At 45.9% G+C, this 10,818-nt stretch overlaps 1 protein-coding gene across 5 annotated transcripts in view; it reads left to right on the forward strand.

Annotated features, from left to right (window-relative positions):
- Positions 1-10,818, forward strand: part of ADCY9 (adenylate cyclase 9) — a 70,691-nt gene that overhangs the window by 10,084 nt on the left and 49,789 nt on the right. Inside the window, exon 2 of one of the 5 annotated variants that reach the window (XM_025192852.1) lies at positions 552-625. The exons of 3 other annotated variants lie outside the window; for them this stretch is intronic. In XM_025192852.1, coding sequence (XP_025048637.1) covers positions 552-625 — 74 coding nt within the window. Of the gene's footprint in view, positions 1-551; positions 626-10,818 lie in introns of those variants that run through there. One more of the 5 variants, XM_025192850.1, reaches the window with a different exon arrangement.

The following is a 10,818-nucleotide window of genomic DNA, read 5'->3' on the forward strand; positions in this document are numbered from 1 at the left end:
GCTCCCCACATATCTGAAAAAGGACTTTTTATTGTCCTTGATGCTCAAAGCTAGTTGGAGTTCAGTTGCAGCCTTGGCTTTCCTTGTTTGCTCCCTGCAGGACCGGACCAGTGCAGAATATTCCTCCTTGGAGGTGAATCCCATCCTCCATCCTTTGTAGGCCTTTCTTTTTAGCCCCAGGAGGTCTGCTAGATCCCTGGAGAGCCAGAGGGGCTGCTGTGCCCTCTGTATTCTTTTTTTTTTAATGTATTCTTTTTTTCTGCCAATAGCAACTTATCTTGGTACAAACCACAGTGCTCTGTTGTTGTTTTTTTTTCCAGCTCTCTACTCCTGCTGTACAGGAGTATTGATGTTCCTTAAGACAAGGAAATCTTAAGTGAGAGCGGGGTATGAATGAATAGTAGAATTTGTTTAATTTTATTACCTACACTGCAGAGAGGTTGGGGTGGGGAACAGTTACGGGAGAAAAAATGCACTCTTACACCTGCTAAGATTATGGGAGGTTCAGATGCATACTGAATTTTCTCTCTGTCACTAACCTGTTTCTACAGAGACTGTGATTCTGCTTATGCATGTAAACATTTCCTTTCCTATAAGACAGGAGGGGAGTATAGCTGGAAATAAGGTGAGATTTTTACCTTTTCTACTTGTTTGTGGCAGGGATTTACTAAAAACAAATGTAGACCAACAAAACAAAGGCTGCTTAGGCTTCTGTTTTAAAATTAAATGTATTCTATAATATTGAATAAATGTCACCTATTTGACAATGATCATTATAAACATGTCAGTAATTTCTGTTGAATGCTCTTGTATTAAAAGAAAAGAATTCTTGTAACTTAAGATTTCTTATTTTCAGATCGTAATCTAAGGTTCAGGCAGCACTTTATTAAGAAAATATTATATTTCTATTGAATTGTTTAATTATAACAAAAAGCTAACCTATATGGCCATGTTACCCGGCAATAGAATAATGAGTAATTGTATAAGATAGTTGTTAATTAGTGACCAGTGCATAAATACTAATTAAGCTGAGCAAATGTTGCTTATTTTTGTGGATGACTGGCGCCCTTGACTTTTATTTTATTTACGGTTGTTTACCAGGGATAGTCAATCTGTGGCATGGATAACAGGTGGCACAAGCAGCTTCTGTGTGGCAGGTGATCCCCAGGTACTCAATAAGGGGAGGCACTAAATTGGAGGGGAGGAGGGAGGCTTCAGTCTCCACAGATGTGAGAAGGTGTCAGATGTGACTGCTGAGAGCTATGCTAGCCTAACACTGGGCCCTCAGCTGCCATGTAATTCAGGGCTTTTGATCCTCGTTAGCCCTGTAAAATTGCAGCAGTTGTGGGGCTAGGGAAGGGTTAACCTGGCTCTTGGTGTTGACAGCTCCTCTTCCAGCAGAGTCCTGCCTTTGCTATACTCTTCTTGAGGGTAGCCAGAAGCTTAAGGCTCCTGCCTCCATCCCTGTTCCCTTGAGAAACAAACTACTGTATCCTTGAGGGGGTGAGGATCGCTTGGGGAAGGAGTGCGACTTAATTTGGGGCATACCTGCCAAAAAGGTTGGCCCCCACTACTTTGTGCTGACTACTTCTCTTCTGTATTTCAAGATGAAAAGCATTCAGCAAGACTTTAAGAACAAGAATGGCATGCATGTATGTGGTAGTTCAGGGGTGTCAAACTTATGGCCCACAGGGCTGGATCTGGGTGATAGAGCGATATGACCAGGCCCAAGGGCCTTGAATCAACCTAATATGCCCTTTGTGGTATGTGGAGCCAGTTTGGTACACGAGCTAGACTGATAGGGTACTGGGCAAGCTGGACCTATGGTTTGACTCAGTGAATGGCACTTATGTTCTTGTACTCCGGTCTCTCAGAAGTAGGGCTTCGTTAGGTCCTATCATTCAGGCCTATATTTGTATTGACTACTTTCAAATATCTTATCCTTTCTGATCTGGACCAGCCCTGGAGCCAGTGTGCAGGGCCTGTCTGGCAGGCTGCCAGGTGCAGCATGTTCCCTGTTGCCAGCACCCTGTGCTGCAGGCAGCACCCACAGTGCTTGTGCCTGTGAGCCTGTGCCAGTGCCTGTGAGCCACCTGCAGCACAAGCCCTGGAGCAGGGCCATTGCATGCTGCACACAGCACTGGGGGGCTGGCAGCCCCCTGCTAGGCTGGTGCTGTGTCCCAGGATGGCCCAACCTGGCCCACAGACCAGCCCAGAGACCCTCATGTGCTCACAGGGCTGAATGAGTTTGACTCCCTGGTGGTAGATGAATTATATTTAATTAGTTAAATTCTGCAAAAGCATATTAACAAGAAGAAATACAATGATAAATAGGAAAAATATAGAATGGGCAATTCAAATTTTTGGCTTCATGTGTAGTTCTGAAGTGTACTAGCAGAAAGAAGGGGGAGGAAAGAAAGAAGAATCTAATTTTTGTTCTCATCTAGGTTTCTTCAGGGGTTGTCTGTCCGTTCTTGCTGTAACATTGTTTTATGAAGATTTGTTGTCTAAATATTTATTTTTGAAGGGAAATAACTTTGCACTGAAACCAAAGTAATTATCAAGCATCATAAATCTCTTGTATGAAGTGAGTGTTTTTTAAAGGAATAATAGTGTTATTGCCAAGTATATTTAATAGTGCTTTTCTTTCATTACCCAATTACTCCAGATAGGTTTTAGACTGTCATTAGAAAAGTAAAATTCTTTAAACTTTTGAATAAAGTGTGTTTGGTTGCTCCATATTATGGAGTCCTGAAGAAAAGGTTATCCATTTGTGGGTGAGGGGGACATTAAAACTTCACATCAGGTGTTTTTGATATTTGAAGCCTTTTATGGTATGTTGACATGTGGTTTAGTGCTTGTTCTAAACATTTTTTTTATAATATACTGTCCAGGTAAAATGCTTATAAATAATGAAAAATTACTTATGCATATAGTCAACACACTTATAGGCCTGTATGATACACCCTAATGAAGACCTACTTCTGAGAGGCCAGCATATAAGAACATGTGAACATAAGAAATGCCATTTACTGGATCAGACTGTAGGTCTTCTAGTGCAGTGTCATACTCAGTTCATAGCTCCACAAAACCCTGGTACCTTCTGATCAACTGCCTTCTGGCCCTGACCAAGCTGTCCATCTATCAAATCAGGCAGCAGGCAATAGCTGTGGGGGAACCCAGGTGACTTTGAGGCTGTTTTCTGTTCACTTATCCATACATGTGTCTGAGCAGAAGTTCACTGGGCAGTGTCCGTGGTCGTCTTAGATATGGTCAAGGGACAGTGAGTGCTAGCCAGTGAGTGCTAGCCAGTGTCCTTTGCTTGATGTCCCCACTTGGAATCCTAGTTATTAACTTTTGACCTCCACTTCCCTTCCTGTTTTTTTTAATCCTTTATTCCAATATACAGTCAGTATACAGTCAATGGTTTTCAACCTTTTTAGACCTGATGCTCCCATCTGAAGACTTGAGACATATACCTCATTAGGATGAAGGCATCCCTTGGAAGTTGCTAGCTCTTAGTTTTTACTTTATTTTTCTGTAGTAAAAAATTGAGCAGGTTTTCTGTTGCAAAGAACTCAGAAGGACAGCAATAGATGAGAATGTTTTTAACACTATGGATTCCTATTTGAAATCCCTGGGTTTATCTTGTGACTCATATGTGCATACCTAACAGTCCTAAGATTGTGTGGCATCCTGGGGCATGCTGCTTGAGAATCACTACTCTAACCACTGTGGGAGGCTTGTATTTTCCTGGTCAGCCTAGTTCTACCATGCCTGCATAACAAATAGACCTGTCTTTCACAGTGGCAGAAAGTGGATGCTGAGAGGAAAGTTGAACTAGGCTATGTCTAGGATTTCTGTCCCCTGGTTCTCTCTCACTGCAGCTTCTACCAATTAGTTTGAGGAAATTTTGATTTTGAGACTGCACCTCCATGATCAATACCTACTGATGGACCATTCTTCCATGAATTTGTTCAGTCCAGTCCCCTTTTGAACTGGGTTAAGCCATTCGCTTCCATGAGGTCTTGTGGCAAAGAGTTCCACAACTTAATTACAAGATAATTATGTACCTCCACCCCCAAAAAGCAACTTCCTCTTGTTAGTTTTAAGCCTGCTACCTATTAATTTCATTTTATGTCCCCTACTTCTAGTATTGTTCTTGTCCTTTTTGTGCTTTTTTTAGTTCTTCTGTATCTCTTTTGAGGTGGGGAGACTAAAGCTGCATATAATATTTAAGACATGGATGCATCACAGATTTATAAAGATTTTTAATGATACTTTCTCTTTTGCTTGCAGTTACCTTCCTTATAATTCCTAACATTTTTATTTGCCTTTTGACTGTGACTAAACTGATGCTTTTGGCAAACTGTCCACAATGACTCCAAGTTCTCTTTCCTATGTGGTAAAAGTTAATATAGGCATCATCATGTATTTATATTTTAGGATATTTTTTCCCCATATGCACTACTTTGCACTTATCAGTATTGAATTTCATCTGCTATTTTCTGCTATTTCATCTTCTATTTTTCATCTGCCAGATTCGCTGTTTTGCCCATACCTGTCCTAAACCTGTCCCTTTCTTTCCCAGTCCTACATGAATACTAAAATTTAAAGGAATTTCTTCCACACAGCACTTTTATGGAGAAGTATATATTTCAAGCGTGTAAGAAGTTTAATATGCAAGAAGCTTTGAACTTTTGAAAATTGAAATATTAGTTATAATAGTAAACTACTACTCTGTCCCCCTTGATCTCTGCCAGAAATGTGCTGTTTTACCTATTCATGGTTCACTTCATCAGTGACCTTGAAAACTGGATTATCCCAATTATAACCATATACTGTTGTATTGAGTTACAGCCTTTACCATTGGTCTCACATCAGACCCTTGTGCTACATGTGGTGTTTGCTGGACTGGCCCTGCATACTGGACATGGTGTCTGGGGCCAGATCTTGTGTGCATTTGTATGGGGCTTGTGAGGCCAGTTCAGGTACACATGTAGCACTCAGAACACAGGACTGGTCCAGGGTGCTCATGGTGTCTGCACCAGACCAGCCTGATGTGCAGGATCCAGTGCACAGGGCCAGCTGTGGGCCTGATCAAGTCCATGTCACTCATCTAGCCTGTTGACCAATCTTGTGCCACTCATTGGGCCTGCTGGGCCAAATGAGCTTGAAACCCTGATTTAGATTTATAACCTGACCTACCCAGAAAGGCTCAGGGCAGTTTACAATAAAAGACAAGCCACCCACAAAACAAGAAAAAACAATAGACGAGGGCTGTGTGAAATTTCGCTGGGTGTTTTGTTTCAGTGCTGTTTTGACTCGTTTTGAGTTTGAAACAGTGAAATTGAAATGAAGCGAAAAGCTTCAAAACAGCCTCGAAACAAGGACACTCGAAACATTTTGAAAGTTTTGAAACGTTTCGAGTTTTGAAGCTGGGCTTGCTTCCAGGGAAACAGAAACTAAAGTGAGCAAGGGGGAAGGACTGCTCTGATATTGACTTGTGCAGATGGCCAGTGACTGATCCTTCCCTGAGGTGCCTTCCAATCCCAGTGCTCTGGGGAAGGGATGGAAAAACAACATAAAAAGCAGCAGTGTTTGAACTGAGCTTTCTCTGTGCCTTGGGGTCAGTTACTGAGCTGTGTCTTTCAGCAGCGTCAGAGAAAGGCTGTCACTTCCTACTTACTAGCCTGTTACTAGCAAGTGGGATCCAATACCTTTTGATTTCCTAATACCCTTTTATTATTATATTCATTCATTCCTTTCAATTTATTCCTCCCCCAAAATCCTCTCTTTATTTTTGTTAGTCTATATTGATTCTTTTCCCCCAGAAAAGAAATCTGCGCTTTCTCTCACAGTGTGCATTCCATTCACTGTGCAGGGAAGCACAGTATATATTGCGTATTAGAATATAGAATTTATTCAGGAACACATACATACATTTATATATTTTATTTATTACATAAATATATACATACATTACATAAACACATGCACACAATTATCTACATATATTACATAAATACAGATTACATTACAGAAGAACATACAGATTTTCCAGCACACCAAACACACTATGAAGTGTGCTGGGAAGGTAGCTGGCAAGCCTTCAAGGAGGGGCAGAAGAGCTGGTAGAAGGAGAGCTGTAAGTTTCTCCACCCCCACCGCCTCCCCCCGAACTGAGATGCAGCCTCTTTGCTACAACTAGCAGGCAGGAGGCTTCTAGTTCTACTGGCAGCAAGGAGAGGGGAGAAGTGCCACTGCCTGAGTCTGCATCCCCTCCAAGAGCACCAGCCATAATCCCCCTCCTCCCCCACACCCATGACAACAAGCAGCACCAGCATCACAGTCTCCTCCACCCCCATTTCACTTCCCATGCTGAGCGTTCCAGTGCTAGAGAAAGAGCGGGAGCTGGATTTGAGTGCCATAACAAGGGAAACTCTGGGGAAGGTGGGGAAATCAGCTGAGTTTGCACTCCAAACCTCTCAAGTTTCCCCTAGAGCCAGGTCTCCTTCCACAGAAGGCACTTCAGAGGAGGTTGAGATAGAGGTTGTGGAGGCAAGTGGCTCAGCCGAGTCTGCTCCTTCTGTTGCTGTGCCTCTGCCTGCTGAGGAGGGGGAAAAGGCAGCATCCACACATGCACCCGCATCCCAGAAGCGAGGGTGTAGTGTGGTCTGGGATCATTTTGATCTGGCAGATGATCCCACATATGCTGTCTACCTGCACTGCCAAGCCAAAACTAGCTGGGGCAAGGGAACGAAACACATGAGCACCACGAGGATGCTGATGCATCACCACCCCATTCCCCTTGCTCCTCCTCAGCCTGGCACCAGTGGAAGCGTGCCCAAAAAGCTTCCACTGGTGCCAGTGCATCTTGCTCCAAAGCCCCCATCCCCACAAAGCAGAGGCAGGTCACCCTGGAACAGTGGGGGAAGGGTGGACAGAAAGTGGGGCATGTTGCAAAGGCGAGCAAGATCACCCAGACCATTGGGGACATGCTTGCTGTGGATGACCAGCCCTTCTTCTTAGTTGAGCTGCCAGGGTTCAGGTGGCTCATGGCGCCATCATACCAAGTGTCTGCACATACTGCCTTCAGTGGTGCCCTCCCTGTATGAGGCATGCAGGGAGTACTTGTGGGAGGAGCTGCGCAAGGCAGGTCCACAGGTAGCCTTATACTTCACCTCGGACATCTGCAGCAGCCAGGGTGGAGATCATGCATACTTCTCCCTCACAGAGCACTGGTCAGGCCGTTGGTGGGCTCCTTCAAGCCGAGGTGATGGATGAGTCCCACATGGAAACTGAGATGAAGGGGGCCATGAAATGCTTGGTGCAGGGGTGGCTTGTTGAGCAGGGTGAGCTCATCCGCAGGCTCATGGTCACCGACAATGGGGCCAATATGGTCAAGGCGGTCCGTGATGCCAACTTTGTTGGCATCCACTGTGTGGCAAACAAGTTCCACCTCATTGTCGGGGATGTCTTGGAGTGGGGGACAGGGCTGCTGGTGACGGCACCAGTACCACAAGCAAGCTCATTTCCAAATGCAGGAAGGTGGCAGGCTACTTCCACTGGAGTATCAAGTGGGGCAAGATGTTGTGGGACAAACAGGCAGAGCTGAATATCCCGCAGCACAAAATCATGCAGGATGTGGAGACTTGGAGGAATTTCACATACCTGATGCTCAAGAGGCTGGTGGAGCAACAGAAGACCATCCATGAGATGGCCTTGCTTGGGGAGATTGGGATCAGTGGCCCCCTTAACAGAGCTGAGTGAGATACCATCTCCCAGATCTTGGTGGTTCTCAAGCCCTTCCTCGAGGCCACTGAGAGCCTCAGTGCTGGCGATACCCTCCTTAGCCAGGTGATCCCTCTAGTGAGGGAACTTTAGAACGAAATAGAGGAGTTCCAGGGGATCAGTGTCCCTGGCTGGGGCAAGCCGCTGTCACAAGACGTGCAGGCACTGGTGATGCAACTGAAGGAGGGCATCAGGGAATGGCTTGATCCTTTGTGGTCCAGTATGGTCCACGTGTTGGCTGCCATGTGTGACCCGAAGGTGAAGGGCAGTGTCAGCGTATGTGACAGCAAAACCCTGGATCAGTGGATGTCAGGGAGAGAGTCAGGGAGGCAGCAGGCCGGAGGTGAGGGGGTGTGGAAGAGGGGGATCCACTGTCCCGTGCCAGCACCACATCCACCATCCAGTCTCCTCCTCCACCACAGCCGCTGCCAATGTGGCCAAGAGCCTGGCTTCCATCATGGGGTCCAGAGGCACCAGACCTCACCATCAGGCAGGTAGTGCTCAGGCCTTGGTGGCTGCCTATCTTGCCAAGGATGTGGAGCTGCTGCTATGTGACCCCTTGGCCTGCTGGGCAAGCTGGAACCAGATGTGGTTGGATCTGGCCACGGTTGTCTGGGAACACCTGTCCTGTCTACCAACTAGTGTTTCAAGTGAGAGGGTGTTCAGCATTGCTGGTGTTGTAGTGACACTCCACCGCACCTCCTTGGATCCTGGTTTGGTGGAGCAGCTGGTGTTCCTGAAGGTGAACCTCCGGTTCCTGGGGTTCCCTAAGCTCCATGTACAGATGGAATGAATGCTACCCTCCTCACTTTGTCTGTACTTCTTTTTTTTTTTTACCCTTGGGTTTTACAACCATTTAGTGCCCCGCTCTCAGAGCTAGAGAGGGCACTCACTGTATCACCAGCCAGCAGGGGAAAAACATGTCTGTGCTGAGCTCTCGTACCAGGACAAACTTGGAGGTATGGGCAGGGGCTATGGGGAAGGAGCCCCAGGTCCTGGGCATGACCACTAAAACTGCACCCTGCCAGGGTCAGGAGGCCTGGTGGAACTGCCGGCAGCACGGCAGCCCCAGGAAATGCCAGGACCAAGGATCTCCCTGGTGAAAGGCGGGTAGGAGGCGCCGTAACCTCCAGCTACCACATGCATGCCCAGTTCTGGCTGGGGAAAGCCCAGACCCATCACATCTTAGACATGCTTGAGGCTTGCTGGTTGCAGCGGAGTTGTGAGGCTCCAGGTAAGCTTAGTTTAGCTGTCTGGGATTCTAGCCTTCAGGTTGAAAAACCCTTTGTCAGGCTGAGGAAACACCTGCAGTTGGTATGCGTGCTGTTCCTGGATGGAAGGAATAGTGAAAAAGTCAGAGGCTGGCATGCAATGCAGGCAAGAAAGCCAGTCAGTGAAAATGGAAATGGAGGTGTCAGGGGGTGAGGGACAGACTGGGGTGGGGGATGGTAGGGGGTTGTAGCAGGTAAAAGTGGAGAGGTATTTGGAGAGTCAGATGTCCAGCAGGTTGCAGTGTGTCAGAATTTCAATATCTATATTGAGTCCATGAGTTTCTGTTCCTAGGCGTGTGGGGGAGGGAGGGTGGACACAGGGCTCTGTCCCTGCCCCTCCCCCTTATCATTGGAGGCAGTGGCCATGGAGCTGACAGCAGGGGGTGATGCCATCAGTGCTGGCCCCACCCCCCTGCTCCCTTCAGGGCACAAAGATGGAGGGGGTGGGGTGAGGCCAGTGCTGCAGCAGGCAGCGTTGACTGAGCGGATGGAGGGGGGTGGAGTCATCAGCGCTGGTCCTCCCCCCCTTCCCCCCCCCCCATTCTTGATGGGCAATTGACTAGTTATTTTTATAGTGCAATTTAACCACCCACCATGATAAATGTAACTACTGTAGGACTGCAACAACCTGAGCAGCAGTGCTGCCACCAGTCCTGGCCCCACTTGCCTGAGCTCCCTCATCCACTTTATCACTTCCTTTTCCTTTTATTCCCAGTCCCCTAGGGTTTCTGGGAGTTGCCGTCCAAACAGCAGTCAGCACAGTTCTGTAGGACGGCTCCTCCTGTCACCACACATTCCATGAGCCATCATTTTTTTTACATCCCCTTTCTGTCATTTTCTGTTATTAACAATGGAAATATTTTTTTGCTGGTCTGTGAGTGTAAGGTGAAATTGACATTTATCAAAGTTTCCAATTAAAAAATCAAATCCTACCAAACTTACATATATTAAAATCACAGTTCTTTAAAATCTGTGGTTCTTGATGAATTCCATGGAAAGCTGTATGCAGTTGGGGGAAATCTTTACCTCCACTTTTCACTCCTTCAGCCTGACTCTCCTGGAATTGACTTTACCATTATATCTATATTTGCCTAGCCATATAATATTTAAACTATTAAAGATATGATCAAAATAACTTTGTTACTGTTTGGTAAAGTGTTGTAGATTAAGAACCAGAAGTTTTCTTAGATGGAAATACTGCAAGAGAGAGTGGTGGTGCGTTGATTGCCTAAGTCCTTTGAAAAGCCTGAGGGCTAATAAGGGACCCTTAATAAGCAGTAATTAAATTTCTTTCACTGGTAATGTTAGATTGAATAGGTCAAACATAAGTTATGAAACATGACTGCTGCTGGAAATCCCTTCAGTCAGAGTTGTAAACAGGAGGGCTGCTAGCATTTACTGAAGCCATAGTTCTTACCTGGACAGGAAACTGTTACTGAATTCCTATATGACTGTAGATTTTTGTAATGGGGTTTAAAAATACTTTTACATAAATATACTTTCAGCTATTTGCTATTTTACTGAAATGCAATTTGTGTACAAATACCCTTAAATTTTTTCTCATGAATGCAAAATATTCATAGATTCATAGATGCTAGAGTCGGAAGGGACCTCAATAGAGTATCGAGTCCGACCCCCTGCATAGGCAGGAAAGAGTTCTGGGTTCAGGTGACCCCAGCTAGATGCCTATCTAACCTCCTCTTGAAGACCCCCAGGGCAGGGGAGAGCACCACCTCCCTTGGGAGCTCATTCC

Source organism: Alligator sinensis, unplaced genomic scaffold (genome assembly GCF_000455745.1).
Source record: "Alligator sinensis unplaced genomic scaffold, ASM45574v1 scaffold1406_1, whole genome shotgun sequence".
NCBI classification, from domain to species: Eukaryota; Metazoa; Chordata; order Crocodylia; family Alligatoridae; genus Alligator; species Alligator sinensis.